The 22,560-nt window shown below is 43.1% G+C and overlaps 1 protein-coding gene across 5 annotated transcripts in view; it reads right to left on the reverse strand.

Annotated features, from left to right (window-relative positions):
• The window catches only part of sh3gl2a (SH3 domain containing GRB2 like 2a, endophilin A1), a 48,394-nt gene extending 33,289 nt beyond the window's left edge, over positions 1-15,105 (reverse strand). For 3 of the 5 annotated variants that reach the window (XM_021308319.2, XM_036137578.1, XM_012882267.3), the window contains exon 1: positions 14,704-15,103. In XM_021308319.2, coding sequence (XP_021163994.2) covers positions 14,704-14,748 — 45 coding nt within the window. In that variant the 5' untranslated portion in view covers positions 14,749-15,103. Of the gene's footprint in view, positions 1-14,703 lie in introns of all 5 variants that reach the window. The other 2 variants (XM_036137577.1, XM_012882276.3) reach the window with 2 other exon arrangements.
• Between the last annotated feature and the right edge of the window lie 7,455 nt (positions 15,106-22,560).

Here is a 22,560-nt window from a genome sequence, read left to right on the forward strand (position 1 = left end):
TTCTAAACATCACTTCAAACAGCCGTACGTCCCACATATCTGGACATGTCTCCATTTTGTTAAGGTATAAAAGCAGACCCAAAGCGTCTCTCTCAGATGACATGAAATGGGTCCAGATGTTCTGGAAGAACCGAGACGCAAATCTGCAATGAGCTGGAAACAGCGGGAACAGCATTCCACTGTCTGAAGTCTAATTTAACGTTATAAAAGACTGAGAGGGTGAGTAAGAGGCTTTAACCTCAGAAGTTTGTCTGAATGAGTCAAAGCGAGGATTTCAAACCTAACGATGTACAAAGTGTCCGGCATGGTGGTGGAAGCATGATGACGTGCAGTTTTGCTGCCAGCGGCACCGGGGCATGGCACAGATTCTCAGATCAACATCTGGAAGGTAGAAACTTGGGCACAGTCGGGCACCAAGCCCATCAGAACCGGTTTTGGACTAGATCTGCAACGACCTTCCCAAAGCTTTGACCTCCACCATCTCTAAAAGCTGAATCAGCGTCAGGAAACCAGCCAACTTAAATGGCCTCCGGTGAGTCTGCTTGGTGAGTGCCGAGGCAATCCTAAGTGCTTTACAGGACATCAGAGGAAAGACTAAGAGAAATGATCAAAGACCTCTAAGACATTGCTTAAATGGAGCTTAATTTGTCAAAGCACTGCGCAAAATCATGTTAAAAGTAAATTTAAATCAGTAGTCAACAACCAAGCCAGGAATGAGTCAGACGTTTAGTTCTTGCTCTTTGTGAAAAACTGAAATCCAACAAAATCATAATCAGCAGGTCGGTGCTTTGAAGAAATCAGAGCCGGCCAAAGGCATAATCAAACCAAGCGGCTGCACAGGCCCCATACTGCCATAATCAACCCTCTCAATTATGACTTCCACCTACCTAACAAGAAGTGGGACTCCTAATGAAACTCTTCACAAGGCGTTTGAAGAGTCTTATATCCTTGGGTTTGTATTCTTTTGCTTTTTTTATTTCTTAATAGAAATATTTTCAGTATTTTTAGCAAAACAATGATCATTTCCAATTTGTTTTTGATTTGGAACAAACAGTTGTCAGAGACGGACATTCAAAATGCGAATTTAGTCACAGCAGGAACCTTTATATGACTATATATATATATATATATATATATATATATATATATATATATATATATATATATATATATATACACATATGGAAACATTTCAGTAACCCTTTCAGAAAGAGTTAAACTGTCAGCATGTGAAAAAATGTCTTTCTTTTCTGACCCACTCCTAAAATGTCCATCTATGAAGAACGATCCTTATCTTCTGCACACTGCCAACTTGGCTCCAAATGTGTTTGCTAAGAAAAATAAATGCAGAAGTCTTGTGAGGCGGTGAGAGGCGGTTCTCTGGTGGCCGTGGATTGGTGGTGTCCAAGTCGTGCTTCAGTCTGTGGGAGGTGTTTGTGAGGTTAAGTCTGAGCATTATAAAAATATCTGTTCCCCATCAGGCCTGAGGCACAGATTACAAGTCATGAAGGCGATGGACATGCATCTTTGCTCAGAGCTACACCACAGTTAGTTACACACATGGTGCATTTTTGCAGACGGCGACGTGCCGCTAATCTACATGAGATAAAACACACACAGTTCCCAAGTGAGGTGAGCTAAAAATGAAAACCCGACGCCTCTCTGACTGCATCACATGCTGCATCCGTCGGCCTCGTCCTGCACATGCAGCACGTTTTACAGATTACAGCAGCATCTCTCCCTTTCTGACTCACACTCAAAATGATGCAAAGTCACTGCGCTCGGATTAATCGGAGTATAATCCCTGACAAGCCGTTTGGCCTCGGCGTCTGAGCACGAGGGCGGGTGGGTTCACCGTGGAGCTCGGATCAGACAGCAGGAGTGTTCCACAGCGGCAAAATCAGCCATGTCTGCTCGCCTCACATGAATCTGCTGCTCACGCTCTCTATATGAGCCAAACTAGACGTCAGACTGAACACACGATCCCTCTTCTCCTCTTCCTGTCCTGCTGCCCTTTCCTCCACTTCTCTCCAGCACTTCCTCCTCTCGTTTCTACACCACTTCACCTCCTTCACTTCTATTCCCTCCTATTTCTGCAGCAAAAACACAACGGTTATAAATACGAGTTGGGTTTTAAATCTAGAAACAATCCATCTCCATCCAGGGACGTCTTTGCTTCACAAAAACATAGAGAACAAAAATGATATGAAAGGAGTATCCTAAAAATGGCTTATTAGGTAGATTGCATAGAAAATGCTGCAAACCACAGCTTGCACATTTATTAAATGCACTGAGCGCCAGAAAAGCAGAGCGTTGCAGCTCAAACGGCACTGCTAAGCTGGAAGTTTGTGCCCGCATTCAAAATGAGGAACAGTGTATGAATGTGGAGGAAAACCTGCAGACATTTTTAAATCAGATTCCTAAAGACCAGCGCTGCTTGTGACTCACAGAGGGAAATATTGGCCATGGGAGCTGTTGGTGAAGGTGACGCAAATTTAAAAACAGGGTGGGAAAAAAAGCAACCTGCGGCACTTCTTGCTTTACGTTTTAGGAATAATTTCTGTAATTTGTAAATGAATAATCAGAAATGGGAGTAAAATCTTGTTTTTTTTCCTGTTCTTTAATCAGAATGAAGCTTTTTAAGATAACAAACCACGCTGGTTTTCATCCAGAGGTTAAATAACATCCACTCTCCTTAAGGCCGATTTTCCATTAAGCTGCACAGATGATCAAACAAGGTACATTCTTATTAGCTTCAAAAATATCACTTCTGTTGCTAAGTAATGTGACGCTACATGGAATAAGGACCACCTCAATATTTTATCAGAAACGCTGTTAGAAATGATTCTCCTCTCTCTCTAACCGGCTGGCTGCCTCGCAGACAGAAGATCTAGATGTCTGCCGTCTTCCTGCTTTGAGTCTGCATGTTCTACCTGTGCGTGCGTGGGTTCTCTCCAGGTACTCCGGCTTCCTCCCACAGTCAGAGAACTGTTAGCTGTTAATCTCTAAATATCCTTTAGGTGTGAGTGTTTGTGCTGTTTGCTCTACGTGTCTCTATGATTGGCCTCTCGCCCAATGACCCATGGAGAAATGCCCCAGCCCCCCCTCTACCCTGCAACAATAAGAGAGTATAGACGACAGATGTATGCATTTCTCTGACTGCCATTTTTAGCTGTTTTTAAAGGTGCTTGGGTCCAAATGAATGACCAAAGTCTACGATTCCTCAATTGAGTCACTTTCCCCTCTCATGGTTGACTGTCATTAATCTTCCTAAGATACAAAAAAGCATTTTCATTCCAAAGAAAGAGTCTTAAATATAGTTTCAGAATTTCAAGCTGAAGGTACACACGTCCAAATCTGGGCTAAAAGAATGTGTTTATAGTATAAACAGTGGCGTCTAAACTAATTAAGGGACCAAAGATACAGGTGCAATAGATGGGCTACATTGTGACAATAATTCAATAACAATATATATCCATGATAGAAAAAAGTGTTGGTAAAAAGTTCAATAGAATAACAGTTTTCCTTCCTTTTGCATTCTAGCCATGTAGGTTAATATTACATCATTACATGCTCCCAACCAATCAGAACACAGACCCAGGAACGCTCCGTCACCAAGCTCCGCCCCCTATCAAAGAGTTCAGAGAGCACACGTTCTTTTTACTTTTTTAAAAACTTGCAGTTTTGGTAAAAATTTGGTTGAATAAAGGGTTTAGTTTGAATTCAGTGTTTGTGTCTTTATCTAAAAATAGGTCGCTAAGCAACAGCATTAAAATTGCCAGGGCTGCACTTAAAATATCCATATTTTGAATTTGTTGATAATTATCGATACCGATTAATATGATTTCCATTTTATCAATAGGCTTCTTTTGTATATCGTCCAGCCCTAATGTAGCTAGCATAAAACCTGAATTAAACTGAATTCAAAAAGTATTTTTTTTAGAAGGTCAGCGGCCATGGGATCAAGCGCTCACCACTATACCACCACTATACTTCTCTAAAGCTACAACACCCAGAAAGAAGACATAAGGTTTATTTTTCATGAGGGATCCCTTTATCTTTAATCACTAGGATGCTCTTTTAATAACTAATATCGTTCAGCTTTTAAAACATGATTGTATTATTGAGAAAATAACTGCTTTAGCAGCACGGAAGCAAAGACCAGACCCATACTATTTCTGGGCCCCGGCCCTTTAAATGTCCAGGTCTGTGGTGGTCATTAGAAAATCCAAAAATAAACATGCATGAAGTGTTAATCCTGCAGGCAGATCCAGACACTCGGCTTTTACTTTGAAAAACAAACGGCTCTTATTGTGAAGTAGCTGCAGGTACTGGTAGCTAAGTAAGCACCTTTGTGTTTGCCTGAATCTAGGGTCCCGCTGAAAGAGAGATTTATTCAGAATGTGTCACTGAACACATTCATGAGACTACAAAGGCTGAGATGTATGTTGGTTGCTCTTTCCAGTCTCCATTAATAAACACTTTGGGTGCCAATAAGATATTCAGCCTGTTGGATGGTGTCTTACTGCAGTCGCTGCTCAAATCTGATGACAGCAATCAAAATGCTAAAGCTTTCAGAGAGAGGTGCCAAGCAATAACATCCCAATCTAATATCCTACTGTCATACGGGCCTGTTTTTAAGAGTTTATTTACCAAAGTCAAAGCTAAAGCGGCTTTGTTCGAGAAGAACCGACAGAGATTCTCAAAGAATTCAGCTTAAATGAAGATTATCAGACCAAATATAATGTGAAAGACAAGAAATTATATCATAGTCATGTTTTTTATGACCACTGTGTATCTAAAATTGTCCATAATATCTGTCAGTGTGACGTGTGGCATTCAGTTGCAGTAGCTAATATAACCACTAGCCAATAAAACTCCTATTCAGACTCTGTTATGGAATCGGTGATTGATTCGGCCGATTGTACTCGCAGCTGGGGCAGCTTGGGCAGAGTGTGTGAGCCGTCCCAGCTGCTGCCGCAAAATGTTTGCCTGTTCTGGCTGGAGCTGAGCCCTGGCTCTGTTTTTGCCATCGAGTCATAACGGATGCAAAGGATGCGCTGAACCACAGGCGGCACGGCGTCGGTAGGCCCCAGGGCCGTGGAGATGACGGAGGAAAGACGAACTGCCCCGATAAACCGCCTGAAAAGGAGAGGAGGATTAAAAACGTAACGGCGTCACACACACTGGGAGGTGTAAGCGAGTGTTAGGCGGCCGTATAACAGCTCATTTTAGCAGCATGTTAAATATCGGCAGACCCAGCAGTGATTTTATCCACCACTTCTATTAACCTCCTGCAAATGCACGACACAGCAAACACACATTACCTCTCTGCAAGGTGTTCACCCATATCTGCAAATTACACCGCATGCCTCTTCGTCACTGGCGGGAAAACAGAAAGGCTGACGGTAGGGGTGAATAATAAAAAGCAGACGAGGCTTCTGGTTTTTAAATCTAGATCAAAAGCATAAAATAATAAAATGGCCTGAATGTCCCTGAGGTAGAAATGCATGCCTGGGAGAGCGATTACTGTGATTTCATTTACTCCCATCTTTGTTTTTGCCATTTCTAAACAGAAAATGACCTTCAGCAAAACTGACAACACGCGACAGTAAATCAAGTCTTCATAAAAAAGCCAAACATATTAAAATACGGAGCTAAACCGCCGAGCTGCGGCAGACTCTAAGCGATTGTCTATTTTTAGCGGGCAGATGATGGTGTTTCCCCTTTAATGACATGTTTCATGGCCGACCTCCTGCTGATCGTTTGAGTCATCGCTCATCTCTCCTGCAGTGGTTGATGCTCAGAATGTGAAAGATACAAGTAGTGAATAAAACATCATCCCTGGCCTGAATGCAGGCGCTAGGAGACAGGAAGGAAGAGGAAGAGGAAGAGGAAGAGGACAGAGGAATGGCAGACGGTGGAGAACAGCAGCTCACGTTCTGTGGTTAAACCAAACAACACCACCTCCTCAGCTCGTTAACTAAGACGGATCGTTAAACATGACGCTGGGTAAACGCAGCTCGTTCCCATGTCCTCTGAATGCGATGTTTGTAATGAATTTATCTCTTCAGGGCTCTCGCTCAGAACGTGCCAGCAGCATGAAACCACGGGAGGAGCTAATAATAGGACCAACGTGGGCTCCGTCTGTCATTAACCCCCAACAACAAAGCTGGCATCAGAACACAGAGGCCTCCACACTCAGGCTCGCCTGTTTTATTATCGGATCCACAGAATTTAAAACCTGATCATGTTCAACCTGGTCTCATTAAATCACCGCTTTATATGCTGATAGAGGCGACGTAAGAACCACATTCACTTACCCAATACTATGATGAGGTTTGTATTCGCCCTTTATTCTTTGCATTTTGCTTACAAATGTTCTGGATGAAGTGGTTCAGATCAGTGGTTCACTGGTTTGTTTTAAAAAGATTTTCATTCCCACTTCACACCTGACAAAGACCACTCTAAGATCTCTAAGCTCTCCTAGACTGCCACAACCATTAAAAGAAGGATTCATAGAACCAGATTTGATCCCTGTGATGCTACACTCTGAATTCAATTCAATTCCATTTTATTTATATAGCACCAATTCATGAAACACATCATATCAAGGCTCTTTACAAAGTCAGACTCCATCAGATCCTCCAGGTTGGTGAGAAAGTTTCCTCTCTAAGGGAACCCAGCAGGTTGCATCAAGTCTCTCCAAGCAGCATTCACTCCTCCTGAAAGAGCGTAGAGCCACAGTGGACAGTCGTCTGCATTGTTGATGGCTTTGCAGCAATCCCTCATACTGAGCATGCATGAAGCGACAGTGGAGAGGAAAACTCCCCTTTAACAGGAAGGAGAACCTCCAGCAGAACCAGAACCAGGCTCAGTGTGAACGCTCATCTGCCTCGATTGACTCTTAGTACATTTTCGCCGCCGCTTTAGTCATACCCCACAATGTTACTGCTACACGTCTGCAATAGGATTGTAATGCCGCGAATTACTCGACATAAATGCACGGTTTCTGCCTCTCTCCGCCGTCAGTTTCAGTCTTGCTGTAAAGGGGAAAGCATCATCTATATTTTCATCCTCTCAGCAGGAGCTAAGATGGTGCACCACCGAGAGTGCCGTCATATTGCATTATTTTTTGTGGCTCAAATGGCAAAAGTCACCAGGTTGGGACTTGAACCCACGACAACAGCGCCATGGGTCGCAGATTTCTGGCCCCATGTCCAGATCACTCTCTAGGAATATCAGGGGCACTCATAACTGACACTGTTATTTATAGAGCATGAGCCTGAGTTATGAAATTAAATTCAAATCCTGAGAGTTTGCACTTTTTCCTCCTCTTTCCTTCTAAATGCTAGCTGTGTGTCCGGGGCGTTATCTATGATAGCCTGAAAAGTATGTTTAACATCTAAGCTGCAGCCTGAACAACCCTAGTCTCCATGGAAACCAGCACAGTCAGGCCTGGGTGCAATTTGGAGGTGTGGGCGCCGCCTCCCAGCTTGGAGCTCTACTCCAGGGGGAAACCCAGCACAGATTGATTCATATGTGGAGGGACCTCAGGATGGGGGGGGGGGGGGGGGGTGATAATGGCATGGAGTTCATTGATTGGAGGAGCTCAGTCTCATGCTTTTTTTCCCTTGGAGCCAGGGCACCAGTTGAATGCAGCGTGATAGCAGCTGCAATGCAGAGAGCGTTGCAATGAATTACCAACCAGGATTAGACATGAAGTTAGTGCAGCCAGTTAAGCTTTAATTGTTTCATAATCAACGGCATAAGAAAGATGTGCGCTTGCCCCACCGTGCTTCTCCAGGCTTCAGCCAGGATCCAAAGATGCTGAAAAGAATCCAAAATGACCTCCCTACAGAACCTTTGTATGTCTGTAGAAGAGGTGAGGCATCCTCCTGCTCTATCATTTGTAATAGGAAACTCTGATCTGTGTCAGAGTGCCCAGCAAAGACCAGCTCCACGTTCTGACAGCTTTCCAACGACCATAACCCAGACAGAAGAGAGCTTAACTACCTCGGCAACCATGGATGGATCGTTTCCCTGATTAAATAAAGGGTGTCTCAGTGCGTCTAATCTGCTGGACTCTATCCAGTTCAGTTTTACTGCATTGCTGCACTTAGACTCATCCTGACTGCTGCAGTTTACTGAAAAGGCATTCAGTCCTTTGACTGCCTGGTTTAAAGGTTTGCAAACATTTTCCATTTTCCAAGCTGGACCCCATAAGTGGTTCTGTGCTCCCATTTTTCTCAGCTTGACCTTTTTTTTTCCAAACTTTTTCCATTTTGGGGTGGAAAGATGTTGATAAGATCATTTATAAACGTCCTGCAGCGTGATAACAAAAAGTTGGTATTTATTTCAACACTTTGAGGCACATTTCAGGACCTACAGCTGCAGAGTAATGTAAGCATTCATTAGTTAGAGTCCTCACACAAATCAAAAGAGCTCGGTTTTTATTTTACAGCAGGAGAGAGATTTCTGGAAGCTTCTGCTGGAGAGTAAATCCCTGGAGATCCTCTGATCCCCTCGCTCTTTAAATCCTTCCTGTCTTCCTCTTCCTACCTCCTTCTCAGTGCTTCTCATCTTCTTCTTATCTCACTTTTCGGATTCTAGCTCCTCTCCTTTGGTCCTTGCCGTCCTCCCATCTGTTATCTCCCAGCTGGACCCGCTCCATACTGCACTGCAGTGGCCCCAGTAAGGATGGAGGCACCCACTCGCCGTCTGCTGCCCCCCTGAAGCCCTGTGGGCACCGGGCACATCCGAGGCCCCCACTGCTGACCCCGCATGGACACGCATCCGGGCACATTTAAATCAGCACTTGCAACGAAAAGCTAATTTTTTGCCACAGATCAATGAGAAAACAGGCAAAATAAATCAAGATTTCAGCTTATTTACCTTTAAGGTTGAGAGAAAAAGAAGCTGCCGAAGGATCTGAGGAATTAAAAAGCTGCTTTCTAGCTCTGGTATTAGTATTCGGTGCACATCATGGGGAAGCTCATGTCAAACCAAGGCTCAGTGGAAAATATAAGATTACTGCAGCAGGAGCTCCTTGTGGAAATAAAAATCAGCTTACTGCTCCTTGGTGCTTTAAGTCTGCAGACAGGTGTGCGTCCCAGCGACCGGCCATGCTGCTACAGGTAGCAGCTCAGCTCTGACAGCTTATGTGTCCCTGAGTTTAATAAAAAAACAGCTAAACTGCTGAAGAAGACAAAGGTGACTGGCTCTGAAAATTAGCAGATTTGTTTCAACTAATTACACGTTTTAAATTAGACCTTTTTTTTGTATACTCAGCATAAAAGTAAAGGAAACCTGTTTGGTCAGAGAAATAACTATTATTATAGCGGTTTAACTCCCCTACATGACGCTACTTTTGCATCACACAAAGGTACGTTTTCGTCGGACTGTCTTGTCTCCGCTGAGACCCTCATTGGTTAAACGAATTAGCCGTTAAATTACCGACACGTCTTTGTCAGACGTTAGTTGTCTAATAAACAACGTGAGACGAGAGAAAAAAACGTTTGTCATCCAGCCGGGACGATAAGTCAAGTCCTTTCATGGCTGCAGTTCACAAATGCATTTTCCTCATTAATGTGAACAAAAAGGCTTTCCAGCATAAGGTTAGGAATAAGATTTATAGCTGGGAATCATTTTTACAACAAAGGAACAGTAAAAAACATTTTTCTTCATCATTTGGCTAATTATATTTGTCTTCCAAGATGCTAAAGTTCTTCAGGATTTCTGACCCGTCGTCTCAAACTCGAAATGTGGATGATGCGAGTCCAATCAGGGCCTACAGCTTTCTGATTCTTGTTAATTTATGTGAGTTGAGCTTATACATCATGTCACGCAAAGGATTGTGGGATTCCTTATAGCTCCCCATGGCCAGTAATGGACATGGCGAGGTCCCAATGCTAAAGTAGCAACGATAGGAAGCATAGAGGCTCCTTTTCCTGCCTCCTTCCTTACTGACAGCAATTCAGTGTTGGCTTAAGAGTCCTTAGCAATTAGACCGTTTGAGATGCAGCCATGCTCTGGTAACGAGCATCCAAAAGCCCTTAAGGAATGGAGTTTGATACCACCGCTCTAAACATTAGTCTCTGTCGATGCTGTGGCGGCGGACACGTAAATGGCTGGAACTCATCTCTGTACGGGCCTGGATCTCCCACCTCAGATTCTGACCGTCTTTTAATGTTTTTCTTTAGATTTTTGCTGCTTGTTCATTCCATTTTTGGTCCAGTTCTTGTACTCGATCAGGACATGGTGTTGGGCTTAAACTGTGTGGACATAGGGGAAACCAAAGAAAACTGTTGCCTCTAATAAACCACCGTCCGCAGATAAAAAGCCTTTCTTTGGGTTTGCAGCAAATTCATGTCAAGCAACGTTTCATTAAAACAAAGATCCAGTTTCAATCAGTTCATTACAGTCATGCTCAGATCCTTTCTAACCAGTTCAATGTAAATTCCTACAAATCTGATTTTGGTCATTTAGATATAAATTGTCTATGGAAGGAAACCAAACACTAATTCAATTCACAACAAATGTCTCCTCAGAGCCCCTTATAAAACAAACAGAGCCGATACATGAATCCAGTCCATCTCAGTTCCGGTCATTTCACACAATTTGAACACATTCATGTCATATAGTCAACTTTAATCCTAATTTTAAGTAGCAGGACACAGGAGATGCATTGTGCTTGGTTCAAATTATTCTGCAGACGTTTTTTGAGCTCAACATCCCCGAGGCACAGACCTTAGCGCAGAAGAGATCTACCTTTTTAAGGTTTAATAGAGGAGATGGTGCTCTCACAACAACCATCCACCCATTCCTTCATTGGGTGAGAGGCGGGGTCCACCATGCACAGGTTGCCTGTCCGTCACAGGGCAACGCAGACCCACAGGACAGGCAAGATGTGAAGATGGAGTGGTGGCCTAGCGTTTAAAGAAGGGTGCATCCATCCTAGAGAGGTTTCCTGGTACAAATCCCACAGACTGCCTCTCTGGGTCCTTGAGCAAGACCCCGGGCCCCAGGTTGCTCCCTAGGAGCCACACAGTGGCAGCCCACTGCTCCCAAAGGGATGCGTTCAAGGCAGAGGACACGTTTCATTGGCCCATATGTCATAATGACAAATAAAGGTTATTATTATTCTTTAGCAAAGCCAAACACAACGAGCAAAGCACCTGCTGCGGTAAAATATACATTCCTCCTCCACATCTGTGCCGTTCAGAAAACATTTACAGCAGAAATCCCTTTGGAGGATCTAAATGTAAGACTAGAAACATCGTAAATCAGCCACTTTGGACACTGTTTGGCTTCGTGTTGAACGCCTGGACAACACGAGTGGATTTATGCTTGAGGAAGAAGGCGTGCTGCAGATAAATCTGGCCTTGGACTGCCAGGCTGAGCCATGAGAACAAAGACGCTGAAGAGAGCCTTCTGCTGCTGCTGGGAGTGTCGGGAAGGATGCGGTGTGTGTGTGTGTGTGTGTGTGTGTGTGTGTGTGTGTGTGTGTGTGTGTGTGTGTGTGTGTGTGTGTGTGTGTCTGTGTTGGAGGGGGGGGGGGCTTTAATGTCGAGGAGCAGATTGCAGGAACCCAAAGAGAAAACTCCCTGTGAGCCTAAAGTCAGAACACGGATTGCTGCTTTCTACTTTAACTCTAAAACTAACGGATAACATCAAACCATGAAGACATTTCCCCCTTAAACACACGCAAAGCTGCAGGGAAACATCTGCAGGGAAACATCTGCAGGGACCGACAGGACACCCTCGTAGGTGACTATTAACACAATCTGTGCTGCTAACAGACGCCTCCTGCGTGCCGCTATTTCCACCCGGAGCTCTTTGTTCAGAGTGAGAAATGACTAGACAGCAATTTGCAAACCTTTTTTTTTTTCGCTTCTTACTTAATGCTTCAGCACAACAAAACCTCCTCAGATGTTTCACAAGCTCAGTTTGGATCCATGAACCCTTTCTCTGGTGCACCGAATCCCAGAAGATTCAGATGAAACGGAGAAAAGGCAGAAAATCTGGAGGCAGAGGCCTTTAAATGGCGCGTTGATTATCAGCCGCTTGGTCTCCCGGCTTCCTTTGCATCCCCGGTCCGGCCGCTCTCACAGAATGGCGCAGAGAGGAAGGAGCCATGTGTCTGTGACTCAGCCTGGAGGTGTCTTGCTCGTGTCGGGCCTGAAGCCGACCGTCAGCGTCGCTCTGACTCACCAGGACAGAATCAGAACCGCCCTGCAGCTCCTCACAACCCCAGAAAAGGACCAGCGCCCGGACGCTGGGGAGGAGCCGCGAGGGTCGATCCGTCACTCTGACTAAGATCTCCTACGAGGAGGGGGGGGGGGCACCCCTCCAATTGTCTGGTTTCCCTTTCCGAGCAGCCAGGCTGTGCGGCCTTAAAATGGTTCTAATCCACAGTTCTTTACGCTTTTAGTTTAACTTCATGAAATCACCCGAAGATTAAACAGTTTTGATTAAAAGATTAAAACTATTTTAGCTCCAGTCAGGTGAATCCAGGGTTCTTTCCCACGTTTTACCTCCATAAATTTGCTTAATCTGCCTCACTTTTTTTTGTTTTTTTAATCCATTTTCCTTACCTGACTCCGCCAGATAGATTTGCTCCGCAACCTCGCGAGATCAGGATGGTCTCACGAGGCTACCATTTTCCATCTCTCTCAAACATTTAATGTATATATTTGAATTAAGTGCCAGCCTCTGATCACATTCATCCTCCCAAAAAAAACTTATCATAATAAAAATGAAGAGAAAACATCAACATCTTAAGATTTTCCATCTTCTTACTTGGAAACTGTCTTTTTCATATTATCATAATTATTATTATTAAAAAGGCAGACTGGCAGCTGGAACCAGATCAGTCGATTTTGACACCAAAACATTAATGTGTCAATGACAAACGTGCATGTGAAATCTGCTGATTCTGGGGTTGCTGTTAATTGTTTACCAGTATTCATGTCTTTCATCATAACCGGGGGTATGATGAAAAATAATACTTCATCCTGCAATGATGATGATGACAAAAGTTTATTTTAAATTTAAAAAAACGTCAGTCTGTTTAGGTATGTTAGTCTTTTTTGTACTTCTTTTAACTGTTGGTTTGATGAGAACATCAAAAGATAAAAAATGTCAAAATATGGAAATAATGGTGCAGAATTTACTTAAACTGTGGTACTGAGGTTGCATTTGTTTTGTCTCCAGGGATGACCCATTTATAGCCAAAAAGTGTTAACTTTAAAAATACTTTCATTTTCCACTTTTATCATCATAACGGTATGTGCCACAAAAATATTTGTTGAGTCTATATCAACTATCCCTCGTTCCTGCGTGAATTCTCTAAATTTCTATACATTTCCATCCAATTTCTTGCAAAGCTTTACCACAAATACAGCAAACAGGAGCTACGCTTCGAACATGTGAGCTGCAAACACCACGACAAACCATAAGTAAACCAGGAAGTAAATGCTTACATAAAAAAAATTTAAATTAAAATAAAAAGCAGGGAGCGGCAGTAATTCACAGAATGCTGCTAATGAGGCTAAACGTGGAAGCCGGTGTCCTCCATGTTTGCGATGCAGCCCTGCCCCAACCAGCTGATTCAAATGGCTGAATTACTTATACCCAGCATGGCATCAGGTTCTGCCTGCTAATGAACAATTCATCTGATTCAGATCTGTTGGTCTTTGGAGAACTGTGCAGGTTACCAGCTCTTTAAGAACATCTACAGCTATACTGCAAAAGTGGAAACTGGAACCTTTACATGTGGCATGTGTGTCCAAAGTTATCGAGAAAAATTCTTAGGTTGGAGTGAATTTTGGACAAATGTAACATTTTTCATTTGTACAAAATGGGACTGGAAATAAAGTGAAGCTGGATTTCCCCTCATGTTCATAGTTTCAGCTGGGGACATTTATTTATTTGATTTAAAGGTGTGGTGCTGAAAACACTGTCAAGGAAAAAGGCCTGGACTCAAAATGAGTAAAAAAGCAGCCAAAGTCCAGAGAGAACCAGCCCTGTAGAGAAGGCCCAGCTCTATAGATCTACAGACCTGGGCCAGAGTTGGTTTGGCACCGTTTCACAGGACGACGGTGAGCAGGGGAGGCTCCAGGAAGCCTCGCTGCAGAGATGCTTCATCTAATAACTGGAGACGACAGGGGAAGACATCGTGAGGTTGCGCGTTTAGAGGGCGCAGGGGTCACGTCGCGCATCTGCAGGGCGCAGCGGCGGATTTCCGCACTTTCTGGTTGCGTAACATGAGCGGAGTTCCCGCTGCGCTTGGCAGGAGGGAACACCGATTTACGGCGTTTCTGAGCCGCCGCCAGGAGCAGCGGCTCTGGGGGTTTCTGGGCGGAATGTCATCTGAAGGGTACCGGGAGGATCCGACGTCCCCAGAAAGCAGCAGCGAACCGCGGAGAGAGCCTTCTGCGTCCCGCACTGACGCACCGAGCCTGGATCGTGATCGTTGCGATGTGCCCCGTGAGGCGGGTAATACGCATTTAGACAGAGGCAGCAGGAAACACGAGTAATGAATTGTTGTTTTGGCGCAACGCTGCGCCACGCCAGCGCGCTTCCACCCCCCCAGTATCAGCGCAGCTTTCTGCCGCAGGTTTACTAAACCCGATCAGGTCCGCAGAGGACACTGCTGCACACCCAGATGAACCCGCAGCACAGGACGTCTTGTCCTCTTACCTGAGTGGCTTTGTGGAATTGCTTCTTTAGTCCCGCCACAGACATGACTGCTACACGGTGGTTCTGACCGGGGATCTGATCGGGTGCTGCGCTGCGGCTTCGAGGAAACAGAAATCTGGCTCGGAACCGGATCTGGCGGCAGGCTGTTTGTGAGTCGTGGCTAACGCGGTCAACGCTGCTCTTCTCCTCGGGGATCTCCTGTGTGGGAGAGGCTGAGTAAAGTCCCGGTCAGCCCATTGGATGCTGGAGCCACATGTCTTCCCACGGAGCTGACGTCGAGCCTGCTCACGTTAAAGCGGCAGCAGAGGGTTCGATCAGAACCAGAACCGGAGGCCTAGAACTTTTGCTCCACCTCTCATCATCAACGCGTCAGGGAGGAGAACCATCATGGTTCCTCCTGGGGAGGTTTCAGCACCATGGACAGCGACAGTCGGCAGAGCTGCTCTCCGCGGAATGAACCCACGCCGCGAGAAGTTTCCACTTCACCATCAAACTGGAGTGGGTGAAAGGCCTGCAGGGTCAGACTTCACTGCCCCACAGCTGTGTGCAAAAGTTTTAAACCGACATCTGTGAGGACAGGTGCTCAAGTGAAAAAAGCAATCAAAACAAACAAATAGGACAGTAACACAGTGGGATATATTCAACAATAAACACACGTCCAATCAAACAGCACAACTCAAATGATCAAATTAAATTCATTCAACCATTAATATTGGCCAAAATCAGGCCCAAAAAAATCATGAAACTATTTTTTAACTTGACAGATATCAAAACTCTGCTCTGTATAAATTAAATAAAAACTAAGTATCTAATATTCTGTTTTTATTTTCCTATATTTTAATCATGTAAAACACTTTGCATTGTCTTTTTTACTGAATTGTGCTATAGAAATAAATTTGACTCGCCTCACCTAATATTCTTCAACATTCTATTATTATTGTTTTAATATTTCATTGTTTTTTTTAGCACATTGTTGCGAGAGCTAATCAACATTCTCCTTCAACATGTCAAACAGGTCCTGTTTTTGTTCCCCTCACGTCAAAACAATGAAGATTAAAAATAAAACAACAACAAAAATAGTTTTTAAAAGAGTAAAACTGTCTGCTGCAGCCGTCTCTCTCTTCATCTTCATGAAACCTCACAAAAGTCAGTAAACGGCTGAATAATGATTTGAATTGATGGATTTCATGAGTCCAACACATGGTGGCTGGGTTTGCACGGATGCTGTTTGGATGAAGATGCGAATGTTCTCAGCAGGCGTGACACATAAACTCCACCTTCTTGCTTTTTTTAAGGCATCGTCGGGCCTGAAGGCTCGTAAGGTTTTCAGCTTCTCAGTCATCCAGGTCATGATCATTCCAAAAAAAAAAAGTTAAAAAACAAAACAACCTTGAAGACGTTTTGCTTCCCATCCAGAAATCTTTCTATTATTGCCCAAAAAGGGTTGTTATGGATTAGATAACATGCAAATTAAACTGAAACTGGTCCACCCCTCTACCACTCCCCATTGCAAAGGGTGGACCAGTTTTGGGTTAATTTGCATGTTATCTAAGCCATAACAAGGCCTTTTTGGGCAATAATATAAAGCTTGGAACTCCTCACTACCCCAGACATTTAAATTGGGAAAGATTTCTGGATGGGAAGCGAAACGTCTTCAAGGTTTGGAAAAAAAAGTCCAGTTGTTTTGTTTTTTAACTTTTTTTTTAATAATGTCACATATTGTGGTTATTTCTGCACCAAACAGCGTTGGGGATTCCACAAACACAGAAATTACCTGTCTGTCTGATGCTACGGCTCAGAAGAGAAATGTGGCGGCTGCAGCGGTTTGGCCTGTGGAGGAGGGAAGGGCAAGGTGGGTATTTGTGTGCACCGTGGATCAAGCTGGTGCAGAATTCTCCCAAGAACCCAAATAAATGCAGACAAACATCAAAACCCCTTTTAGGGGGGAGTTAATTCTTACTTTTTAAATACTGAGGAATGAAGAGGAAATTTGGTTCCAACAGAAAGGAAACTTTTCTCATCAAAGGCAAAATGAGAAGTGCTTCAGCACCACTGGGGGTCCTTGAGATGCGGCACATCTCAGTAGCTCAGTAGTCCTGTTAAAAAACAGCAAACCGTGTGTAGATTCTTTACACACAGACTAATTTAGTTCAAGTACTTATTTAACAAAATTCAGTTTATCAGAAAGATTTAATCCTACATAACTCCAATATAAAGATCCTTAAACAAATGTGTTTTCAGCAGAGAGTCGTGGAGACCTTTTTACAAGACGTGGACGCAACAAAAGGCCGTTGCTGAACAAAGTGTTCATAGAGTGCAGCATGGACGCATAGCATCAGCTGGTTCTGGTCCACTGGGTTTTCTGAAGTCCACAGTCAGGACAGCTTCTTCCAGGACGTTTTAGGGCTCTTCTTGCTTCCCTCTGCTGACAAGCTTCATGGAGATGCTGATTTCTTGTTTCCAGCAGGTTTTGGAGCCAGCCCACACTGCTGAAGGTACCAAACGCTTTAATGAGGATAGTGACGTCGCGCTTGAGAGGCCAACAACCCGGCTGGACCTGAACTCCATGGAGAATATGTGGAGTTCTATCGAGAGGAAGGCGAGAGAACCAGAACTCTATGCCACGCTGCACTGGTGCAGTGATCCAAGCAATGGAGCCCAGACCCAGCACTGAATGCAGAGACTGTCCAGTTGATGGATAGAATCTGTGTGTTAAGAAACATTTTATTCTGATATAAGTCAGACAAACTCATCAAAATAACCAAAAATCAGGACTTGAAATGTATTAGCCTGGGTAAAATTGATCTATTAGATATGTGTCGTTAAAAATAAGGATTAAAACCTCGCTGCCTTCTGGGTTAAAACAAGTTCATGGGCTTCTTTCATTCCTTGAATCTGGAGATCTGCAGATGGGTTCTCCAAATTCAGAACACGAAGAATGACTGGACTTTGGTAAGTTTAGTAAATAAAAGATGGATGTCTGTCAGTCTGCGCTAGAGCAGCTGTGGCTACTAACAGCTCACCACAGTCTGGGTGTGAACGGTTAAATTATTATAGTGTAAAATGCTTTGGAGTGGTCGGACTTGATGAAGCGCCAAACAAGCACAAACCGTTTACCGTCTACTATGTGTGGAAAACAATCTAATGGCTGCTGTAAAGCACGGTGGAGAATCGGTAATACTGTGGGCCGGTCTCATCTTCAAAGGCCAAAATCCCACAAAATGCCACATAAAACGCTGTGGACTGAGTAGAAGACGATGGAGGACCACGACTCTGGATGAAACGAGTTCTAAAAAAACCCAACAAAACATAAAAACATAAAAAGACACCCTTGGTTGTATGAGATATTAACAGCTGGAGTGTCACTGGGTAATTTAATGAAACGTTTCTTTTACTTCCTGTATAGACTATTTCTGCAATAAATAATCAATTATCTAAGAAGTCCTTTGCATCGTTACCAGTGGGGGGCGCTCTATGTAATAGACAGTTAGCCATACTTCCCTTTTGATGTCGTTCTTATTTGTACAGCAGGGTCAAAGTGACCCGATACTAAAGTTTTTTATCTTCTATACTATGATGTTTATCATTATTTAGAGCTAAAAAAGTTCAAACAATTATTAAAACTTTTAAATGTAACCAGAAAAGATTTTAAATATGGCATCCCATAGCGAGGAAGGGGAGAGAAAACGGTAATTGAACAAAAGATTTCAGAAACACTTAAAGATATTTACCGGAACACGTTTATGGTCGCAGAGGTGGGGAATCCAGGATCAGGGAGTAGAAAGCTGCTCCAGAGATTAGTTCCAACTATCTGCATTTTTTTCCAGCTCTGCAGCAGAGACTAAATCCAGCTGGTAAAGGGAACAGGATGAAGGAAAACCAGGCAGGGAATTACTTTCCCGAAGCCGGACTCACCACCTTGGTCCAGGGCCTCTACGTTTCAGAACTGTTCCCAGCTGCGGGATTCCTCCCTGTCCAGGAGAACTCGGGTCATGGTCTAGTCTAAATATCCTTTTTGTGCATGAAAAAAGGGCCAGATCTGGTTGGATACCAGCCTCCCGAGCTTAGAAGCTGTTTATGTACTTCTCAAATGTGAAAGACTAACAAAAAAAACCAACAACAAGTAGACAGCAGCAACAACAGCGGCAAGAATAGGGAACATTCCTGTTGATAGAGAACTGCAGGGCGACCCACCCAGAGGACAGCAGAGGAGAGCCAGGGACAGCGCCCACACGGACAACATCAGGCTGGGACATTTATACGGCCTTTTTACGGAATATAACTTAGGTTTGGCTTCTGAGCTCGGATCCCTCCCCCACCAGAACATACTACTCCACATCTTAAGGAGGGATGGGAGTGCATCTCAGGTTCTTGAGTCTTTGGCCCTTAAACAGCCTCTGCACGGTCTGGTTAGACGACCTGTGTTGATGAAGAACAACCCAGAGCAAAGCTTTGTGCCATTTAGTGAAGAAAGGCTTCATGCACCGCCTTAAATAAGGAATAAACTCCTGGTTGAGATCATTTATTTATAACTTAACATTTATTCTTAGATCAACAGTTACATGCACTAAACCCAGTAACAAGAAGATGAATTTAGAATACTTTTAATCGGATGATTTGATTTTAATTTAAAGTTAGTATGCTTTTGTTTTGGAATAACCAGACGTCCATGTTTTTTTTGTTTTTTTTTGTTTTTTAGAAATGTTGTCATTAATTTTATCTGCAAATTAAAGTAAATTCTGTTCCTAATCAGGAAAACTCCTCCCAGATCATGAACCTAAGCTTCAGCGGTTTGTTTATCCAAACACAGACACTATAAAACATTAGACCTGCACCGTCTAATATGGGTAAGTTAAGGTGTAAATTATTATTATTATTATTATTATTATTATTATTATTATTATTATTATTATTATTATTATTATTATTATTATTGTTATGCTATTTTTCATTCCTGAACTCTAACAGTGACAAACTGGAACTGCCTCCCGAACATTTTCTGCACATCAGAACATGGACTTCTAACGATGGTGGCGCCATCTGCTGGACGTTTGCTATAAGCAGCTTGATAAGAAAAATTGTCAGAAAAACAAACAAACATTAAACCATGTTTTGGAAAGAATAGATGCAAAAACTTTACCACCCACATCTGTGTTGAACATACTTACTGAGGACTAACCCTTTTCCACACCTTAGTCCTAAACCTGCTGTTTTGTTGAAAGACAAAGAATTTACAACAAGATATTTATAAAAATGAAACATAATCTGTCTCGAACTGAAATTGAGAAGAAACAATTAAACTGAAAAAAAATAAATCACATTTACATCTTTTCAAACCCACCTGGACACAGGTATGGCGGCTGCTCTGTGAGGGAAGCTGTCCAGAAAAAGACTCAGAGCGATGATCTCTGAACAGGTGGTTGAATCAAATACATCGAAATCAAATGAGTGATTACATAAATTTCTAAATTATAATAGCATGGAACACTATTCTCCGTCATCATAGTCCAACATGTAGACTTGCGAGGCCTTTCTCAATTTTTAACCCAGTCAGTGTAACTGCATCAGAGAGTTTAGTACATAACCTGGGAAATAAGGCGCACTCCTCAGTTGCGCCACCTTGTGGGACAAAGGAAAATGAAGAAGAAAATAAAAAACGTGGTAAAATAAAACAAATTTTACCTCACATGGGAGTTTAAGCAACAAATGATAGACGTCAAAAAACAAACAAAGTGGTAGAAAATTATACAATTTTGGAATAAGCAGAAAAATAAAGCTCACCAGCTTAAGCTTCCTGTTTTAATAGAAACTTTCTTCTTTAAACATGTTTTTATTTGTCGCGTCTTTTCAGTCTAGTCAGACCAGTAGGTCGTTTAGCTCTGCCTCCATCTAGTGGTGAATTATGATACTGCAGAGCTGAGCCACATAAACGCATTAAAGACAACGTTCAGATATTCAGCTACACAACCAAACAGCCAGAAACTGTTACATTAAACTCAAAGCAACACAGTGAAACAAATTAATAGTTTAGTTGAACTGCTGAGTGCTGCTGGTTCTGCTGCTCAGCTGCTTGGGTCAGTGGTTTATGTTCAGGAACCAATGGGTTCTGTCAGAAAACTACTCTCCAGTAAATCCTCCGAGGCATGAAGGCTATAGTTTCATTACTTTTTGTTTTTACTTACTTTGCTGACTAACTATCAGTAGCTGTTTCATGTCTTAGATTGAAAGTCTTTGACTCAAAGTCCTGAACTTTAAAACAGATCAAAAGATGCTGAAGCAGACTCTAAATCCACCGACTTTCACCCAAAAACGTTCATGGTCTCTGAACCTGTTTAGGTAGAAACATCATAAGACAAGCTGAGGCCTCCACGTCTAAAAGGTTTTCTTTAACGGTGTGAAAACTGGTTTTATCTCAGTTAAAACAAAACGCAGAATAAAATGCCTCTTTTACGCCACCTTTAATCTGAGCTTGTTCAAACAAGCGTAGATCAGAGACAGACTCTTGGTTAAAACCTTTCTGCAGCAGCATGTAAACAGCTCATTTGAGATCATTGCGCTCCATCTCCAGCTGATGAAGGTTCTGATGGGCTTTATTCTCGGACTCTTCTGCATTCAGCAGCATAAACTGTGTTGCATCAGCCCGACCTGCTGCGGACCTTCAGGCACAAACAGCCATCCTCTGTGTTGGTTCAAATATTAATCCCGACAACCTTCAAGGGTTTCGAGCAAGAAATCGTGACATTGCCTCATAACTCAGGAGCTGCAGAAATATTTTCCACGCTGGGATTCTGTTGCCTTCTCACAGATTTAGCGGTGCTGGTCCACCTCTGACCTTCTGGGCTGCACTGAGGTGACGGGTCTGACCGAGTCGCTGGAGGACAGCCTTGCTGGATGGAGGACCTGTTTCTGAAGGTGCTGCTGACTTGGGTTTTGATCAATCTGCAGGATTCAGAACAGGCAGAACGTTTCTGTGGATCTCTTCCTTCATCCTGTTGAATGTGTCAGTGAGGAAATTATCATTAAAAGACTTTGTGTCAGTTCCTTTGGCAAAAACATCTGATCATGTTTTACAGGTGAAGAGGCGGTGAGATCTGGACGTCTGGCTTTTTACGATCAACTCAAACTAAAGCAGCTTCTTTTTCTTTTATCCAACAGTACGACGCGGAAAGCCGAGCTTATCCTTAAGTTTTCTTCAAAAAAAAAAATCCAAATATCCATAAATTTCTAAAGCAAAAGAGACAAAATAGAGAGACAGTGGAGCCACGCCCCCAATAAACATTATTACCTTTACCATATATGGACATATGGTGACAGAGCAACACTATTGCTGTAAAACATAAAAAAGTCCTCCAGATCCTTGTTTTTAGCAAAAAAAAAAAAAAAGAAAAAAGAAAAAAACTTCTCGTGGAACTACGTCAAATGGATGTATGCGTCGTTTGGGAGCATAACGTTTCTAAATCACTAACTTTCTTTGTGCATTGCCGTAGCTTTTCCCTGTGAAGTTCCCTCGGTCAGACCTAAGACTGGTTCACATGGCAAGATTTTAAAATTTCTGCCTGATTTTCAAAGCCTTAAATCGTAGATATAGCAGGTTTACTCGTACGGTGTGGGGTGTCCGGTCAAACGGAAAGCACAACACACCACACACGAGCAGATTTCACTCGGGATTAAACGAGAATCCAGAGTAAATAAACAAGGATGGCGAGTAAGAAGAATGTTGATGGTTTATGGACTCATTTTAACCGAAGAAAATAAGTTGGTTAAAAGAGTGGAGACGTTTGCTGCACCATAAGATAGTTATGTGGTTTTTCTCTGAGGGTTTCTCTCACCTCACTTTCTGGTTGGCTATAGGTCACT

The sequence above is a fragment of the Fundulus heteroclitus genome, chromosome 5, assembly GCF_011125445.2.
Source record: "Fundulus heteroclitus isolate FHET01 chromosome 5, MU-UCD_Fhet_4.1, whole genome shotgun sequence".
In the NCBI taxonomy this organism is placed as follows: domain Eukaryota; kingdom Metazoa; phylum Chordata; class Actinopteri; order Cyprinodontiformes; family Fundulidae; genus Fundulus; species Fundulus heteroclitus.